General features: G+C 36.1%; 1 protein-coding gene across 1 annotated transcript; it reads left to right on the forward strand.

The window, feature by feature from the left end:
• The first annotated feature begins 4,379 nt into the window (after positions 1-4,379).
• Positions 4,380-5,318, forward strand: LOC125136796 (olfactory receptor 4K3-like). The gene has a single exon (XM_047797574.1). It carries the CDS (start codon positions 4,380-4,382, stop codon positions 5,316-5,318), a length of 939 nt encoding a protein of 312 aa, XP_047653530.1.
• Positions 5,319-21,112: the final 15,794 nt, after the last annotated feature.

The following is a 21,112-nucleotide window of genomic DNA, read 5'->3' on the forward strand; positions in this document are numbered from 1 at the left end:
AACAAACAGTATGATTCCATTTTTATAGTAGTTTTGGAAAAAGAAACTACAGAGACAGAAAAGAGACCAGTGGTTTCTTACGACATGGGTATTGTGTGTGGTTGAGGAAAAAGACCATAGGAGAATCTGCTGTGAAGGAAGAGAGTAGTGTAGCCTGGTCCAATGGTACCTGAAAATAAATTATGAAATATATATATGTATATACATACACACAAAACTCTCATTGTCCTTTCATTTAATAACTATAAGATTTATGGATGTTGCTTAGTCTCTTTTGTCTGTTTTTGGCTTTGTAATAAAGCTAAGTATCATCATGATTTTGTGAGGTGAGACCTGAAAAGTGTGTTGTAGCAACCAAGCAATGAATAAGCATGGAATCTTTATGTTCTCAAAAACCGAGATGGTTTTGGACTCTAGACATCAGGGCACAAAATGGCTGATAAACAAAATAAATTCATTTAAATGTTTTGAGATCTATAAATCAAAGTGATAAACAAAACTTTGAGAGGGAGAAAATGAGATACTAAAGAGGGAGGAGAGAGGGCAGGAACAGCAAGAGACAAGAGAAAAAAAGGAAATGAAGATTTAATAATAATAGTCTTTCATATTTATTTAATCAAAACTGCAAACAAAAAAAAGTTAAAAAAAAAAGAACAACTCTCTCCAGTGGTAATACGTTGATATGTACACTCACCACTTTTGGTAGGAATGTTAACAGAAGCATGCACCACAAGATTGACAGTTGTTACCTTCAAGAATGGATGAGATGGGAAAAGAGCAAATGAAGCAAGGTTTCAATATATGCTTGAAATATATCTTACTGATTCTTGGAAACATTAATTAATATTATATCCATGTATTATTTCTCTAATAAAGTACTAAATTAAAAACAATCTATCTGCTATCTTTTCACCACACAGAGAAACACCTATAATATTTTTAACACCCAAACAAGTAACATTCAGAACTCTGTTCAAGGTAGCATTGAGAATATTGACACTGAATATTCCTCTTATGTCCCAGGAAGCAGAAGTTCAAGTTGGCCCCTAAGTCACAAGCATAGCTCCAAAGTGACAAGGCTGAGCTGCCTGTCACTTGCCCATCCAAGTAAATCATCGAAGTTCTGCTGGGACTAGCTGGACTGGACATCTTAGTTCACTTTATGACATGATAGACACACAGCAAAAGGAAGAAAGTTATATCCCCAAAATAAACAGAATAAAATATGTAAAACTTCCTTCTCTTACATTTTTAGTTGTAATTAACTGGATTTAATCCAGCTTTGAAAAGCATACATTGTTGCCTTTTGCTCTCAAAACCCAACTTTTCCTTAGGGAAAGCTGAAAACTAAGGATCCCCAAGGAGTGTGACAGGGAAAGGCTTTCCACATACTTGACTTTATTTAAAACACAGATATGGAGGTTTCCAAACTCAGGGGGTATACTTTAGAGTGCATATTTGCCACAATGAGAAGGACACACTCCCAGCAACACTGGTCATGGCAGAAAATTCACTGGACTTTATTTTAAAGTACAGGTAAAGACTAGGGTAAGCCTTTTCAGTCAGGGATGAGCATCTGGTTTCAGAGCTGAACTGTGTAAGTATATCCCAAACTATCTGATTTTTGAGCTTTCAGTTTCAACATTTCCCCTTATTTTAAGATTTAATTTTCCTCAACAGCATTTTTTCCATACTTATCTACAGAGCTTATAGTTCCAAATATGTTATTTTGTTAATGTGCTTATAGGAAAGATTATGGGTTTTCTGCCCCAAATAATCCCTGAGATTTTTGTATTCCTAATAGCACTTTCACACACTAACAAAAAAACACGGCCTTTCAAGAATCATAAATGTTCCCAGATGGGTGAGTTGGTGAGGTCAGTTCTCACAGTCTCCTACTTGTCCTGATATTTTCAAATTCCTTTTGTATTTACTTATTTTACGATTAAACAAAGTAGTAAATGGAAAAAAGCCTCAGTCAAACATTAATGAGACAAATTACCATATAATCAAAAGACAGACAGTGAAACTGAATTGATATTAATGTAAACCTCTATGTCTCTGTCATTTTTCTGTTTTTAGAAATATTTATTATTTATTATTTATTTATTTTTGATTCTGGCATGCAGTGGCTTGATGTGGAATCTCAGTTCCCAGACCAGGGATGATCTCAGGCCACACTGGCTGAAAGCACTGAGTCCTAACCACGAGACCACCAGGGAGCTCCCTATTCCTTATTTTATATTGTTACTGGCTATTTACATTTGTTTTTCGCCTTAGTCAACTTTTTTTAGAACAAAATGTCCTATTTTAGAAATCTGTTTTACTTTTCCTAGTATTCTCAAAGTCAAGATTCCAATCATAAGCCCTTATTGGTAGGGAAGCTATATTGAAAGCTTTGGATTCAGACAAACTTAAGTTTATATTCTACTTCAAGTACTTTTGAAATTGACTTGGGAAAAATCATGTTTCTAATCTACAAAAGGGCATGAAACATGGTTATTAAAATAACATCTCTGTGTACAGTTTATTTGATCCCATGGTTTTCTTAAAAAGTAACAAAGTAAAATAATTAAATTCAGTACTGAGAGAAGTCACAAAGACATAATCCACATGTTGATTTTCAGTTTTTAAAAAAATAGTCTTTCTCTTCCTGAGGGAAAAAATTGAGAAAATAAAAGTAAAACCCAATGTAAAAAAAAATGCAGACACACACACAAAATGGGTAGCAGGCAGTTCAAACAAAAAAGAAAGGGAAGTAATCCTTTAAAATGAGGGGAAATGCTTAATCTCATGACAAAAAATTAAATCAACATTTAGATGCATTTCTCACTGTCACTATGACAAAACATTTTGTTGGTAGGGAGTGGAAAAACAGGCATTTTTGTACATACCTTGTTGAAATATGGAATATTTTAAGCTTTATGGAAAGAATAACTACCAAAGTTCACAAAGGCTTTTAAAGTGTTTAACATAGACTTGGTATATAATAAATGATAGACAACTTTAAAATTACTCAGTTTCTAGACTGAAGATAATAATGGAATAATATGCAGAGAGAGAGATGAAGAGAGACCAAAGAAGAAAGAATGGGAAAAAGAGAGAAAGGAAAAACACAGAGAGGTAGGAAGGAAAAGAGGGAGGGACAAGAAAAAGAAAAAAGACTTTGTTTTTTGACTTACAGGAAATCAGAAAGGTGTGTGTGTGTCTGTGTCTGTGTCTGTGTGTGTATGTGTGTGTCTGGAGAGATAAAGTTAAATAATCTAAGTGGAGTTCCTTTTGTGGCTCTGTGGTAACGAACCTGACCAGTATCCATGAGGATGTGGGTTTGATCCATGGCCTCACTGCGTGGATTAAAGGATATGGCATTGTTGTGGGCTAAGGTGCAGGTTGCAGACGAGGCTCGGATCCAGTGTGGCAGTGGCTGTGGTGTAGATCTGCAGCTGCCACTCTGGTTCGACACATGGCCTGGGAACTTCCATATGCTGCAGGTGTGGCCCAGAGAAAGCAAAAAAATTAAAAAAAAAATGTAAGTGAAGAGTTTGAGCACAAATGAAGGTGGAATTTATATTTTCTCTGATGAAGCATAGTCAAGAGTAAAAGTTGCTTTTATCTGCTGTCATTTAAGTTACTCTCAAAATGGAAATCTGTCACTAGTGAGGGAAAAGGACCAGTCAATGTATGTTAATAAGTGGAAGTGCTCAGGCTAAGGAACATATAATATTGTGCTTTGTCCTCTTATGGGGAGATTCAAAATGCATGGAAACATATCACACTAGAAATATGTAATAAGCACCTGGGGTCTCTTCTGGAACATTAAACATCTTTTCTTTCTCAAGTCATTTGATGAACATTTTTTCTCAGAGTTTGTAAAAGAAATTGGTTTGATTCAATCTGTTCCCCCTTTATCAACTTGGTAATAGATTTGTTTCTAAGAAGCATGTTTTGTGTGAGAAATGAAACATTAGATTATTAGACTAAATATAATTTGAAAAACTAAAAACCTCTAAATATAATTTAGACCTATGAATTTTCCTTGTAGAAGATACAGATTCAAGACGTGAAGAAAGTGCTTATGGAATATATTACTGATAACATTTTTAATCAGAATATTTATTTTTGATACCCAAAAGAACTGTCATTCTGAAGGGTAGTGTTTTTGACCTGCCCTTCTATATTTAAGTACCTCCTCCTATTAGCCTCAAGACCGAGACCACATGTAAATTCAAAAAACTTATTTTCAACTCTGAGCTTGGTACAATGATATAATTGCAGTTCTGCACATGAGAAGAATTTTTCTGCTATCCCCTGGATATTAAGCTCTTCTTTCCGTCTAGAAGATCTTGGTTCATCTCCTGGATACATTAACATTGTTCTAAATGGAGGATGCAAACCACTCTGTGGTGTCTGAGTTTATTTTCCGTGGACTTTGTAATTCAAGACAGCTCCAGACCTTCCTCTTCCTGCCATTTTCCACTCTCTACCTGATGACTGTGGTGGGAAACCTTCTTGTCACGCTCTTAATCATCGCTGACTCTCATCTCCATTCCCCCATGTACTTCCTCTTAGCCAATCTCTCGTTTGTTGACTTCTGCCTTTCCTCAGTAACCACCCCTAAACTGACCACGGACTTCCTAAAGGACAGTAAGACCATCTCCTTTGGAGGCTGTATGACCCAGATCCTCGGTGTGCATTTATTTGCAGGGGGTGAGATGGTATTGCTTGTAACAATGGCCTATGACCGTTATGTGGCCATCTGCAAGCCACTCCATTACTCCCACATCATGGACAGACACAAGTGCATCTGGCTAGTTTTGACATCGTGGATTACTGGCTTTCTGCACGCCATGAGCCAACTAGCTATGATTTTAGATCTTCCTTTCTGTGGCCCCAGAGTCGTGGACAGCTTTTTCTGTGATATCCCTCTGGTGATCAAACTAGCCTGTACGGACACTCATACTCTAGGAATAGTGATAAATGCTGACAGTGGGGTCTTGGCTACCACTTGCTTCATTCTCTTGCTGATCTCCTACACCTATATTCTAGTAACTGTCCGCCTTCACTCCAAGGATGGGGCCTCCAAGGCACTCTCGACCTGTACGTCCCACATCACTGTGGTGGTGCTGTTCTTTGGACCCTGCATCTTCATCTATCTGTGGCCACCCAGCATCAGTTGGGCGGACAAGTTTCTTGCTGTGTTTTACACAGTAATCACGCCTCTCTTGAATCCAGCCATTTATACACTGAGAAATAAAGAGATTAAGAATGCCCTAAAGAGACAGATAAGTCAGCATGTGCATTCAAAGAGTAATTTTTAGATCTTTCACATAATCAGCAATTCCCTAATTTGGCCACATTTTGACCTGTTAACTGATGTGGAGGTAGGCTGTGTCATAAGCTATACGTATCCACCGGTACATGGTTTGTTTTACTGCATTAAATAAATTCATTCAAATCCAACACTTATATTCATATCTCTTGGAGGGGATAGTATTTTGCATAAATGTTTCTTTGCATTTGTTAAAAAATAACCACATGATAAGAATAATTTTTAAAAAGTAATAATTTCTAAAATTTTCAAATCACTACCCATGTTCCTAATACCATGCAAAGGTTTTTTTTACCAGATTTTTTTTTCAGGACTGTACCTGCGGCATATGTAAGTTCCCAGGCTAGGGGTTGAATTGGAGCTACAGCTGGTGGTCTACACTATAGCCACAGCAATGTGGGATCTAAGCAGTGTCTGCAACCTAGAACACAGCTCATGGCAACACCGGGTCCCCAACCCACTGCACTAGGCCAGGGATTGAGCCTGCATCCTCATGGATACTAGTTGGATTTGATTCTGCTGCGCCACAACAGGAACTTCACTAGTTTGTTAAATCACTTATTAAATCACTTTGAGTTAATTATCATTATTCTCATTTCTAAAATCACATCAATTATCCAGCATAACTCTAGGGAAGTAGCTGGAGAAGCTACTAAAGATATTATCAGCTAGAAAGATACAGTTAGAAAACAAAAAATCTACATCCAGATAGAAAACCGAATGATAAATGAATCAAAATATAATACTATTTTCTCCCATTCTGTAAGTTATCTTTTTGTTTTCTTTTTGGTTTCCTTTGTTGGGCAAAAGCTTGTCAGTTTGATTAGGTCCCATTGGTTTGTCTTTGCTTTTATTTCTGTTGCTTTGGGAGACTGACCTGCTTAATCTCTAAATTATCCAAGCAACTTATACAACTCAACAGCAAAAAAGCCAACAAGCCAATGGAAAAATGGGCAAAAGACCTGAATAGACATTTCTCCAAGGAAATGGAGATGTCTAACAAGCACATGAAAAAATGCTGAATATCTCTGATTATTAGAGAAATGCAAATGAAAACTCCTATATAGTACCACCTCACACCAGTCAGAATGGCCATCATTAATAAGTCCACAAATAACAAATGCTGTAGGGGGTGTGGAGAAAAGGGAACCCTCCTGCACTGTAGGTGGGAATATAAGCTGGTACAACCACTATGAAGAACAGTATGGAGCTACCTTAGAAAACTATACATAGAACTACCATATGACCCAGAAATCCCACTCTTGGGCATCTATTTGGACAAAACTCTCCTTAAAAAAGACACATATACCCTCATGTTCACTGCAGAACCATTCGCAATAGCCAAGACATGGAAAACACCCAAATGTCCATCGACAGATGACTAGATAGGGATGATGTGGTATATATACACAATGGAATACTACTCAGCCATAAAAAAGAACAAAATAATGCCATTTGCAGCAACATGGATGAAACTAGAGACTCTTATACTGACTGAAGGAAGGCAGAAAGAGAAAGACAAATACCATATGATACCCTTATATCTAGAATCTAATATAGGGCACAAATGAACCTTTCCACAGAAAAGAAAATTATAGACTCGGAGAACAGACTTGTGGTTGTCAAGTGGGAGGGAGAGGGATGGATTAGGAGATTGGAGTTAAAAGATGAAAACTATTGCTTTTGGAATGGATTAGCAATGAGATCCTGCTGTGTAGCACTGAGAACTATGTCGTCACTTATGATGGACCATTACAATGGGAGAAAAAAGAATGTGTACATGTACATGTAACTGAGTCACAATGCTGTACAGTAGGAAAAAAGTGTATTGGGGTAATAACTAAAAAAATTTAGAAATAAATAAAACATAATATTATTGCACTTATACTACACAGTGTAATCCCTATAATTCAAGTCTTCAAGTCTTCATTTTTGATTGAAAGGTAGAGTTTCCTGAAAATTTTTCTCTTAAATAACATATGGAAAAGTGTTTGCAATTCCTTAAAACATTATTTCTTTTCTTCTCTAGGTAACTGGTTTTTATCATTATTGTTTTATCTTGCATTAAAAAACTAATAAGGATATACGGCTTCAAACAAAAATATTAGAGTGATGAGTGAAAAGCCAAAGGGAACCATCAATAAAGAAACAATAATTTTGTTCAAAAATATTAAAATATCCTACAAATGAATAAAAATGAATAAAAATGATAAATAACCCAATGCATGGGAAATGGGCAAAAGATGTAAATAGGTATTTATTTCACTGATAAGAAATACTAATAGAGGAGTTCCCATCATGGCGCAGTGGTTAATGAATCTGACTAGGTTGCGGGTTCGGTCTCTGCCCTTGCTCAGTGGGTTAACGATCCGGCGTTGCCATGAGCTGTGGTGTAGGTTGCAGACACGGCTCGGATCTCACATTGCTGTGGCTCTGGTGTAGGCCGGTGGCTACAGCTCCGATTCGACCTCTAGCCTGGGAACCTCCATATGCCTCGGGAGTGGCCCAAAGAAATAGCAAAAAAAGACAAAAAAAAAGAAATACTAATAGAGACTAAACTTTCAACCTCATGAGTAAGGATAGAAATGCAATTTAAGGTCATAATGAAATACTATTTTTCACTTGTTAAACGGGTAAAAAAGAGAACTATAACAATAACAATAGTAACAAATCTTGAGAATATGCATTTACTGAAAATGTATGCCCTGTGGGGGTGTAAATTGATTTAACCACACTGAATAACAATTTGTATTGTCATGTAAAGTTGAACATTTGAATAAACAATTTGTCAGTAACCTATTGCTAAGTGTTTCCCATTGTCCATGTGTTTTTCTTGCTAGAAGAAACAGAACACCACCCAAGTTTTAGCTGGACACATAACTACTGACCTACAGAGTAGATTTTCTATCTCTACTGACACTTGTGGCTAAATGATTAAATTCGGGCAACAGAATCATGTAAGCACCTTTCAAGCCATCATTTTAAAGACATCAGTTCTGGATTCTTTCTCCTGTCCCAGTGGCTGAGATACAGAATACCTGTAGCAGATGCTTTGCAATCAGTAATGGAAGCCACAAGTTGAGAGGAGCAGAGCCAGTGCTCCAGCCTGGAGACTGATGGTCTCCAGAAGAAGACCATACACTGTGAATGTCATTGGTATGCTATTTAACATCACACCACTGTTCATTTGTGCATTTTTTCTTCACGACTTATTCTGTTCTGTACACTTCAGATATTGTATAATGCAAAGTTAAGGAAAAATTAAAGACTTTCTCTTTGGTTTCTACAAATTTAAAAACAAACAAACAAACAAAAAAACCCCACAATTGCGCATTCACTGTAGTTTGCTAAGGAAGGCTTCACCTGACACTACCACCTCCCAAATGTATATGTATATGGACACATATATCAGACATAGTAAAATATATGCAGAAAGAAAATGCATGCAGTTTGGTCCTATAGTTAGTAGGGTTCAACTGAGGCAAGATTAAATATGTCAGCATCAAATGATCTTTCTAAACAAAATTTTATATGTAATACGACATACTTCATAGCCCCGAATGATGTTCATCATTTGCTGAATAAAATTATATTGACACAGCTTTATAGCATGTTTATTTCTACTTCATTCCTGTGACAGAAGAAAAAAATCATGTTTCTTGCATCAGATTCTTACAGCAAAATCTAAAAAATTAATAGTAACATATTAATCTTTATGCCAATAAGTTAAAAGGTTCATGATAACAATTTAAATTATCTAAAAAAGATGTAAAAATAATTACTGTCATTAATTTCCCAAAATATAAGAAAACAAGAACTGCAAACTATATCAAGAGATGTTTGCAGAAATCTGCATTACCCTAAACCAGATGAACATGAAAGCATCACTCAGATAGGTCTACAGATATACATGGGGATTTATAATGTCTTCTTGAAGTATTTTTTATTTCTATCTGGGGTTTTTTTTGGCCGTACCCACAGCATGCTGAAGTTCCAGGGCAAGGGATCAAACCCACACCATAGCAGCAACCTAAGCCACAGCAGTAACAACGCTAGATACTTAACCCACTGAGCCACCAGAGAATTCCCTTGAGATATTTTTAAAGTGAAATTATCTTGGAGTTCCCATCATGGCTCAACGGTTAATGAACCCAACTAGAAGCCATGAAGATGCAGGTTCGATCTCTGGCCTTGCTCAGTCGGTCAAAGATCCGGCATTGCCATGAGCTGTGGCGCAGGCTGGCAGCTGTAGCTCCAATTCAACCCCTAGCCTGGGAACTATGCCACCAGTGTGATACTAAAAAGCAAAAAAAAAAAAAAAAATCTTAATTGTGATCATTAATATAAATCTTTAGTTTTAAAAGCCACCATTGATTCATAAGTGACTTGAATCCTTCATGTAACTTCCTTTCACACCCCTTTATGGAAGGAATATAACAACATTGCATCCCGTTTGACTCCTCACTAAGTTATATAATTAGGTCTGGTGGACTATAAAGTGAGGTCCCAGTATCCCTTGGTTTAGAGCATATAAACTCTAATTCATGAGCAATTCAACACAAGTCTATTGCAAGTGATCCATATTTCACAAAAGATCACAATGGAAAATTTTTAAACTGAACATTAATAAGAATAAATACCTATATAAGTACATATGGAATGCAACTATAGTCATGCTTGCAAGGACTTTATTATATATGTACATATTTTTAGAAAATAAAAGATGTATGCCAATGATCCAAGTATCCATATCAAGAAAATTAAACAACAGAAAGCAGAAGAAAGAAACAATAAAACAAATATTAATGAAATTTTAAAATGTGAAAAATCAAAAAAATAAACAAAACCAAAGCTGTTTTTTAAAAAAAAAACCATGAAATTGACAGTATATTAGTAAGACTGATGAAGAAAAAGAGAAAAGATACCAGTAAACAATGCCAGAAATGGAAAGGGAGATAGCTCTGCATATACTACAATTTTTAAAAATATTACAAAATTACATTATGCAAACTGCATACCAATAAATTTTAAAATTCACATGAAATGGGAAAATTCCTTGAAAAAACTAGCTACTAAAGCACAAACATCTTTATGGTCCTATACCTAATAAACAAATTGAACTTTCAACTAAAACAAACATGTTCTGTCCCATTTATTACAGCCTCTCAACTCTGATTTCTGCTTCTATATTCTGCATTCTGATCCTGGGACTCTGCAAACAGCATTTCTCCTTACCCATCTGGCTCCACTTTATGCTCTGAAGATAGGCCTTGCTAGAGGAAGACTGCAAGGTTTCAGAAGGAGGGAGGGACTCCCTCTTGTTTGCTTTTCTGGGCTTTCCCTCTGCCCCCCCTGTGCCTGTGGGAGCAGTACCATAGCCAGTATAAAAATAGTCCTTTCCTCTGGCAGGAGTTGAGCCCAGGGTGCAGTTTTCCAATAGGTGCAGAACTAGTCTCATCATGCTCCTTTAGAGGTAGGAGCACCAGCAAGCTGACACCTATCTTCAAAGTCTGGGTCCCAGGCCTACAGGATCTCTCCTCTCAGTTCAGAGAAAAAGTAGGAGCCAATATACATACCTCCAAGGAGGGATTTTCATTCCACAGGACCCCTCTTCTAAATCACTCAATTTCAATAATTCTAATTTCTTAACTTTGTTCCTCCACCCCTAAAAGGGGTAGCTGCTACCTACAATTGTTACCTTCATATGAAAAGAGTTCTCCTTTTACTCTTTGAGTTATCTGTTTAGCAACATTATGTCTGGTTAATTTTTATATTAAACTCTGTTCAAATAATGGTTTTCCTCTTTGCTGACTGGTTTACGACTGGTACATCTTTCCAACTAGGAAAGTAAGGGTTTAAATGGTTTCCCTGCTGAATACTGTAAAGCATTTAAGAAAGAAAAGGAAACACTTTTACATAAACAACTCCTGGGAAAAGAAAGAGAAGGAACACTTTTGGGGGAGCACTAAAATAACAGAATAGGATTGTCAAAAACATAACCCAGTGTCACAATTAATAATAATTCAAAGGATGCTGGCAGCTGAAAGCCAAAGCTCAAGCTTGGAGATTTTTGACCAATTGAAATCGCAAGCATTTTCACACTGCAGTAGGTTGGCCCCTGAAGGAGACATAACAAGTGAAGAAATCAACTTTAAAAATGAATGTATGGCATCATTTATAACAGGGAACTTATTTTGGTCATAAAACAAGTTTCACTTTTAATCTGATCTTTACATGGCTCACTGACATTCTTCAACTGATTCTACCCAATAAATTCATACATTCTAGGCTGATTTACCATTAGCAAACTAGCAAATATATCTTGCTAAAAAGATTATGAAGATGAAGACTTCCCATTATTTTCCCAATAGTAAATATCATCAAGAGGTTCAATTAACCTATATGCAAGGGGATGGACCAGGCCATTTCTGCCTTTCCTTCTATATTTTCTCTTTCTCCAAGATGTATACAAAGCATAGAGAATGGTTTACAGACCACAAAACAAGCCTATTTCTCAATTTATCTATGAAGCTAGTATAAATTTGACATGAATACCAGATAAATGCATTAGAACAAAAAAATATCGCATGCACTCTCCTTCATATCAATGTAAAATCCAAAACAAAATGACAGTAAAGATTGTAAAACAATAATACAATAATAGTAAAGATAGTAGAATACTACATTACAACAATTTAATTTTGTATCTGAAGTACAAGTTTAACAAGTGGAAATCAATCATCAGGTTAAGAAAAAGGAGAAAAATCATACAAACATGCCAACAGATACAGAAAGAGCATTTTGTTAAATACTCTTACATAATAAAACTGTTAGTTGTAGGCTTGGAATAAAAATAACTCATTTTGATAAATGATTAGTACAATATATCCCCAGCATTGAAATATTTCAATCACCCCCATGGCCCTAAGAATGAGAATAACAAAACATGCTTCCTCTCAGTATTAATGTTTCCATTTTACTGCAAGAAGTTTCCAGTGAAGTAAGACAGGGAAACTAAACTATATAAAAAGATGGAAATAAATTGTTATTCTTCACAGACAAGATTTTTGTTTAAAAGGTACATATACTTCTGTAGACTCTTTACATCTATATAATTACAATAGCCTGACACATAATATTACTTGTGTCATTTTTTTCTTCAATAAATGGCAAACTTGATGAACACAGGAATTGTTAGAGAGTAAAGATGAATATTAAGATAGATTTAATAGTGTTTTAGACAAACTACTGCACAGGAGAAAATACTTTTGAACCATATACCTGATAAGGAGTTATTACCCAAAACTCATAGAATTCATACGATGCAATAGCAAAACAAATAAACAACAATTGGATTTAAAAATAGGCAGAGGCCCTAAACAGACACTGTTCCCAAGAGAACATACAGATGGCCAATGGACACAAGAAAGTATGTTTAGCATCACAAATCATCAGAGAAACACAAACCAAAACCACAGTGAGAAATCACCTCATACCCCAGAAAGGCTATTACCAAAAAGACAAAAAAATAACAAGAGTCGGCAAGGATTTGGAGAATGGGAAACCCTCATGGACTGTTGGTAAGAATGTAAATTGGCTCAGCCATTAAGGAAAAGAGTATTATATTCCCTGCCCCAAATTAAAAACACCAACTACTATATGATCCAATAATTCCCCAATCAGGAGATATCCAAGAGCTCATTCAGAATCTACCCATTAAAATAAAGATGCTCCTAGTGTTCCTCTCACTTAAACAAGGGTCTTGGGACCCACATCAGGGACAGGGTCAAAGACAAATATTACAATAAGAAATGCACCACAATTTTATCACTTAGGAAATCACAAGTGTTTCAGGAGCTCTGTGGCAGGAACCAGGTCAGAAATATATTTTCCATTATATCACAGACATGCTCTCAAGTTGGAATATGACAACTCTCCTAATTTGAGAGATACTAGCTTATTATATGAACAAATGGAATTTCAATTGGCCACAAGTAAGACGGGGACTGGCTTTATAGAAGTCATGGAGCCAAGTGCAGAGGGAGTTACAGAAACAAGGGCATGATTAAACAGTGTCAAACATTGCAGGAGATCAAGGCAAGTAGTGAATGAAAAGTGATTACTCTACACTTGTGATGGAACATGATGGAGAATAACGTGAAAAAAAGAAAAAATATATATGTATATATATGGTTGAGTCACTTTTTTGTACAGGAGAAATTGACAGAACATTGTAAATCAACTATAACAAAAAAATTAAAAAAGAAAAGTGATTACTATATGAAGTATCTAGAATCCAGAATTTCTCTCTACAGATAAGGAATCTGTGGACACCAATTTTAATTTACCAGTGAACAAAAGATGAGAATAAGCTTGCCAATGAAGAGCTAGAAAGAGAAAGAAACAGCCTGAAGAGGGAACCTAATTTAGAGATTTTATTTTTTTAAAAAAGGGTGTTCCTTAATAGGCAAAGGAAAATAAAAGGTGGAAAAAATCAACTGATGCATCCTTTAGGAAGTTCCAGGTTATACTTCAAGGGGCTGGCCTTGAAGAGCATTGTATTATGGTTTAGGGCATGGATTATGGTGTCTTAAGAATGGAAATACAAGTTTTGGCTCTGATGTTTGATCTCCTGTCACTCAGTTTTCACATATAAAATGAACATAATAAAACAATGTCTATTTTACAGAATCCTATACACATAAAATGAATAATGTGCTTAGTACAGTGGTTTTCAAGGTTACATGGAGGAATTAGTAAAATTATCTCATAATTTTATTACCTTTGTTTAATAAACATTTTCTTACTAACCGATATTTACTTTCTTACATCCAACATTTTATTTTATAGAGAGGCCCATGCATGCACTATGATAATAATGTGTTCTAAGCAAAAATATTATAAAAATTTCAAACAGAGCACCTGATTCTACGGTAAATTAAAGAACAACAACAAAACACACACACAGGGCATGATGAAACTAGTAAAGAGTCTGAGCCTTGAGATACCTATTCAAAGAGTGCAATAAATTCAGATAAAGAGAAACTGCAAAATATTATGTGAGTTAGAGAAAATGTCAAGAACTTCTTCAGAAATACAACAAAATAATTGTCTTGATAATAGAATAAGAAGAAAGGAACTCCACTTACCTCTAACTAAAATATTTAAAATTTTTCTTTATGTAAACACAATCTCTTGTCCACCAAATGTTTCCAAGTTATCTTTTTCTTATTAAACTAAAACATTTCATTGTATATTTTATTGGAGTGCTGTTGATTTTCAGTTATGTATTAAATTTAGGTGTCCAGCAAAATAAATCAGTTATACATATGCATATATCCATTCTTTTTGCCCATATAGGTTATTAGACTATAACCACATAGGTTATCATTCTATTGAGTAGATATCCCTGGGTTATCCAGCAAGTACTTGTTAATTATCTATTTTATATTCAGTAGTGTGTATATGTCATTACCACTCTCCTAATCTATCCCTCCCCTCACAAGTTCCCCTATGAAAACCCTAAGTTTGATTTAAAAATGTCTGTTTGTTTTATTTTATAAATTATTTTGTATCATTTTTATTATGTTACAGAAATAAATGATATTACATGATGTCTGTTTTCATTTCTCTGACATACTTCACTTAGTATGATAATCTTTAGGTCTATCCGTGTTGCAGCAAATGACATTATTTCATTCTTTTTTTATAGTTGAGTAATATTCCACAATATAAATATGTCCCCCATCTTCTTTACCCATTTCTCTGTCATTGGATATTTAGATTACTTCCATGTCTTGGCCAGTGTAAATATTGCTGCAATGAACATTGGGGTGCATGTATCTTTTTGAATTATGGTTATCTCCAGACATATATATGCCCAGGGGTGGATTTCTGGGTCTTATGGTAGTTACCCATTTTTTTTTTAGAAACTCCATCCTGTTTTCCACAGTGGTTGCACCAATTTAAATTCCAACCAACATGAAAGAGGGTTCCATTTTCTTCACAACCTTTCCAGTATTTATAGTTTGTAGACTTCTTGATGGATGGCCATTCTGACAGTTGTGAGATGATACCTCATGGTAGATTTGATTTGCATTTCTCTAGTAATAGTAATATTGAGAATCTTTTCATATGATTTTTGCCCATCTGTCTCTTTTTTGGAGAAATGTCTACTTAGATTTTCTGACCACTTTTTTTTTATTGGGTTGTTTGCTGTTTTTTAATATAAAGCTACAGGAGATGTTTCCATATTTTGGAGATTAACCCCATGTTGGGTACTTCATTTGCAAAGAGTTTCTCCACTTCTGCAGGCTATTTTTGGTTTTTATGGTTTTCCTTGCTCTGCAGAAGCTTTTGAGCTTAATTAGGTAGGATTTGTTTATTTTTGCTTTTATTTAAGGTGACAAAACAGATGGAAAGATATACCATGCTCTTTGGTGGGAAAAATCAATACTGTCAAAATGCCTACCTAAGGCAATCTACAAATTATCAATGGCATTTTTCACAGAACTAAAACAAAAATAATTAATTTGTATGGAAACAAAAGATCCCAAATAGCCAAAAAACCTTGTGAAAGAAAAATGGATATGGAAGAATCAGGCTCCTTGACTTCAGACTATACTGCAATGTTATAATCACAAAACAGTATGGTACTGGCATAAAAACAGAAATATAAATCAGTGGGACAGGATAGAAAGCCCAGAGGTAAACCCATGCACCTATGGTCAACTAATACATGACAAAAGGAGGCAAAAATATACAATGGATAAAAGACAGTCTCTTCAATAACTGGTGCTGGGAAAACTGGACAGCTAAATGTTAAAAAATGAAATTAGAACATTCTCTAACACCATGCATAAAACTAAACATACAATTAATTAAAGATGTAAGGCTGGATATTCTAAATCTCCTAGATGAAATACTCTCTGACATAAATCACAGAAATACCTTTTTTGATCCTTAGCCAATTAAATTATTTCTAACTGTACCATGTGTAGGCCATAGGAAAAAACTACCAAGATAAATAGAAAATCTACTTCTGTACCACTTATCCTAACTTTTCATCATTTTATTTCCTCAGGTTATTTGAAAATAATCCCTTGTGCCCAAATCAATGGATGGAGAGTCTGAGGTTTCTAAGTTTGTGTTGCTAGGATTCTCTAGTTGTTGAGAAAACTAGTTTTTCTCATGTTTGTATTCTCCTGATCTATTTAGGGATCATCCTGGGAAATCTCTTCATTTTGTTATTGGTAATTTTTGATTCTCATATTCTCCTATGTACTTCCCACTAGCAAACTTGTCCCTGTAAATCTTTCCTCTACCACAGTCTTGCAGATGATTACAGACTTTCTAAATAAATACAAGATATTTTTTTCCAAGGTTATGTGACACAAATATTCTTCATCCACATGGAGGGAGGAATGGGGATGGTGTTACTTATAGCCATGGAATTTGATATATACCTAGAAATCTGCAAGCCTCTGCACTACTTGAATGGTATGAATCCTAAAATATGTTTCATTTGTATTCACTGGCTGGGTAGCAGGGGTGATCCATGCTATGTGTCAATTTGGTTTTGATATAAACTTGCCCTTCTGTGGTCTTAATAAAGCAGAGAGGTTTCACTGTGGTTTTCCCAGGATCATAAAACTTGCATGTGATTAGTCCTAGTTTCAGCTTGCTGGAAATAGTGGCTTCATGAGCATGGGCACCTTCTTTCTGCTAAGCCTTTCCTACAACTTCATCTTGGTCACTGCCTGGAAACATTCTTCAGGAGACTTATCCAGGCATTTGTCACTTCATCAGCTCATATGACTGGTGGTTCTTCTTCTTGCCCCATGCTTGTTTCTATGTATATGGCCTTTCCCCACATCATCAATAGATATATACCTGTTCACTGCTGACTCTGCTACCACACCTCTGAGTTCCCACAAAATGTTCATTAAGGATCAAAGACAAAAATAACTACAAAAAGAAGGTGCAAACAGGGATATTCTGTCAGATTTTGGTGATTTGGATCTGATTTTAGCGCACTAAAGCTATTCATTCATCTACCATTTGGACATCTCCATTTAGACATTTGATATCAAATATTGAAATAAGTGAATTGTTATCTTCCTCACTGAAGAAAATCCTACTATTTCTGTAGAGCATTTGCTCATTAGCTTTGTTACCAAGGTTAGTGAAAGCTGCCATGTAAACTTTACTTATTATTTTAGTATACAGCAGCAATGTCTACTAAGTAATACTTTATAATTGAAATTGTGACTATTTTGACAATAACAAAACATATAATAAAAATCCCTTTGGTTTCTATAAAGTTTGCATATAAATTGCAAAACTGGCTTTGGTGAATGTCAGGAAAAATCACATCAAATGGTAATAGATGTAGAACAATTGGCTCTGCTTAGTTACTTAGGTTGGTTTCCTTCAGAAAAGCCAAAGACAAATTTAATTACAGGCAGTTTATTTGGAAATTCAGTTGAGGTTGGTTTCCTTCAGAAAAGCCAAAGACAAATTCAATTGCAGGTAGTTTATTTGGAAATTCAGTTGTGAAAGCATCAGTGAAGAAAAAATTGGGGGGTTCCCATTGTAGTTCTGTGGGTTAAGAACCAGAAATAGTGTCCAGGACCACGTGGGTTTGATCACTGGCCTCGCTCAGTAGGTTAAGGACCCAGTGTTGCCACAAGCTGTGGTGTAGGTTGCAGATGTGGCTTGGATCTGGCATTGCTGTGGCATAGCAGATCCAATTTGACCTCTAGCCCGGGAACTTCATATGCCATATACGGAGCCCTAAAAAAAAAAAAAAAAAAAAAAAAAAAAGAGGAAGTGATACTGAGAAGGATGCTTAAGTGGTAACATAACTGTGTAAGCTTTTCATGGCCCACCAGGAGACTCTGTAGATGCTGTGACTTTGAACTGTCCCATTTGAATTATAAAATATTTAGAGTATGTCTTTATGAGCAGAGGGTGGTTAACTATTTGGCATGTCCAGCCTATCTCACAGCAAATATTGGCATCCATTTTGGAAAAACAGACATAAACAGTGATATAGACTTTCTGGTGTTGACAGTAAAGAATAATCTCCATAAAGTAAATGTAAAGGCAGCCTTCCAATATTGCTTCTTCCATTAGAAAAGTTCTTACCGAATATTTTTACTCTAATGGACAGAAAACTGGCAAGAGAGTATAAAGTGAATTTTATGATACAAAATATTTATCTGCTTTCCACAATCCCATAAAACTAGAATTAAAGGTGGACCATGCAGGGATAGCTGAAAACAAGATGGTGGAGGAGCAGGACATGGAGCTCATCTTCTCCCACAAATGCACCAAAAAACAATTTACATGTAGAACAATTCTCACAGAACATCTACTGAACACTAGCCTAAGACCTCACACTTCAAAAAAGGACAAGAAAAACTTCACATAACTGAGTAAAACAAAGGGGAAAAAAGAGAGAAAGAGAGAGAGGAGAGAAAAAGGCATCAGGACAGGACCAGCACTCCTGGGAGGAAGTTATGAAGGAAAAAAGGAATCTGAACCCTGGGAGGCCCCCTGGAATGGTGGCAAGATCAGCCAGAATGGAGAGGGAGACTCAGAGCCTCAGAGAAAAGAACAGCAGCCAAGCTGAGCAGGGCAAAGCTGAGAGAGTACCAAACAAAATATCAGTACAAGTGCCTAGCACACCCTGGGGCCTGAAACACTCTGGCAGGTGCTGAGTGCTGAGTCTCAAGCTTTGGAAATCAGTCTCAGGGAGTGGACTAGATTTGGCTGCTTTGAAATAAATAGCTTGAAGTAACTAGAGTGAGTGATGCCTCACAGCCAAGGGAGTGCAGGAGGAGGCTTGGGCCTTCCGCAGAAGCAAGGCACCATTGCTGGGGAATTGGAGAGGAGGGGATGGGTGTGACCTCCGCAGGAACTTCTTTCTCTCTCTGTCTGCTGACTCTCAGGCAGCAGCGCAAAGCCACCACAGCCATCTCAGACTCCAGAGGTGGGCACGACCCACCACTGCCTAATGCCCCCATCACCCCAGGGATTGATGCTGCTACAGAGGGCCCTGGGAGTAAGTGCCAACCACCACCCCCACCACCCTGGGAATGTATGGCTTACTCTCACTGCCACTGCCCAGAAGTCCTGCAACCAGGTACTACCCTTCAATCCCACCTCCTTGGGAGCACTCGTGGACCATGTAACTACACAACCCTTTGAGGGAATAATGACCTGACCACACTGAGGAAAGAGACAGCAAACACTAAACCAAAAGCAGCCTGCAGGCCAAATAAATAAATAAATAAATAAACCCACAAAAACTTCCCAGGGATACTCCCGCATATAAATAGTCCTCCAAGACTACAGTAGATTATTGTTTCCCCTATGCTCACAGAGTAAAAAATATAAGCAAAATGCAAAAACACAGGAACCATTCCCAGTTAAAAGAACAAGAGAACAAACAATAAAACTGACCTCTTCAGTCTAACATACACAGAGTTCAAAAAGGAGGAAATGAAAATACTGAAGGAATTAAGATTATCAGCAGTAACAGAGATTGGAGCTCCAGTGGCACAATAGTTAGTGCACAGTACTTAGACAACAGTAACACAGATTACATCAAAAAGGAACTAGAAACTATAAGGAAGAGCTAAGAAAAATTAGAAAATTCATTTGCAGAGATGAAAGCTGAGCTAAAGACACTGAACAGCAGAGTGAATAATGCAGAGGAATGAGTAAGTGATTTGGAAGATAGAATAATGGAAATCACCCAATCAAGATAGCAGACAGAAAGCTAAATGACAAAAACAAAAAAGCTATATAAGAGATTTATGGAATATAAAGTGTGCCAATCTATGCATAATAGGGATCCAGAAGGAGAAGAAAGAGAAAAGGGGATTGAAAATCTATTTGATATAACTATGGCTGAAAATTTCCCAAATATAAAGAAGGAAACAGATATCCAGATGCAGGAAGCACAGAGGAACCCACATAATATACAGAAATATGTTGCATTTCTATATACTAATAGTGAAAGAGTCAAAAATCCCATTTATATGACAAAAAGAATAAAATACCTAGGCATGAACCTACTAAAGAGACAAAAGACTTATACAGTGAAAACTATAAGATGCTGATGAAAAAAATAAAAAATGACACAGATGCAAAGATATACCATGCTCTTGGATCGAAAGAATCAATATTGTCAAAATTACTCTACTACCCAAGGCAATCTACAGATTCAGCACAATCCCTATTAAATTACCAATGATATATTTCACAGAACTAGAACAAAAAATTTTTACATTTATATGGAAACACAAAAGACTCTGTATAGGCAAAGCACTCCTGAGAAAGAAAAATGGAGCTGGAGGACTCAGGCACCCTGACCTAAGACTATACTACAAAGCTACACTCATCAAAATAATATGGTACTGACATAAAAACAGAAACATAGATCAATGGAATAGGATATAAAGACCAGAAGGGGTTAGTAGATGCAAACAACTACATTTAGAATGGATAAACAGCAAGGTCCTACTATACAGTACAGGGAACTATATCTAATCTCCTTGCATACGCCATGATGGAAAATAATATAAAAAATGAATATATATATATATATATATATATATATATATATACACACATATGTATGACTGAGTCACTTTGCTGGACAGCAGAAATTGGCACAATTATACCACAACTATAAGTTTATTGGAAATCAAATATACCTTAATTTTAAGAATGGACCATTCAGCCATGGGCATGGTTCTATAAGACATGACC

Source organism: Phacochoerus africanus, chromosome 9, assembly GCF_016906955.1.
Source record: "Phacochoerus africanus isolate WHEZ1 chromosome 9, ROS_Pafr_v1, whole genome shotgun sequence".
Taxonomy (NCBI): domain Eukaryota; kingdom Metazoa; phylum Chordata; class Mammalia; order Artiodactyla; family Suidae; genus Phacochoerus; species Phacochoerus africanus.

What these genes read in the sequence shown, in the direction of transcription:
- LOC125136796 (XM_047797574.1), top strand. Translation starts at nt 4,380, where the DNA reads ATGGAGGATGCAAACCACTCTGTGGTGTCTGAGTTTATTTTCCGTGGA.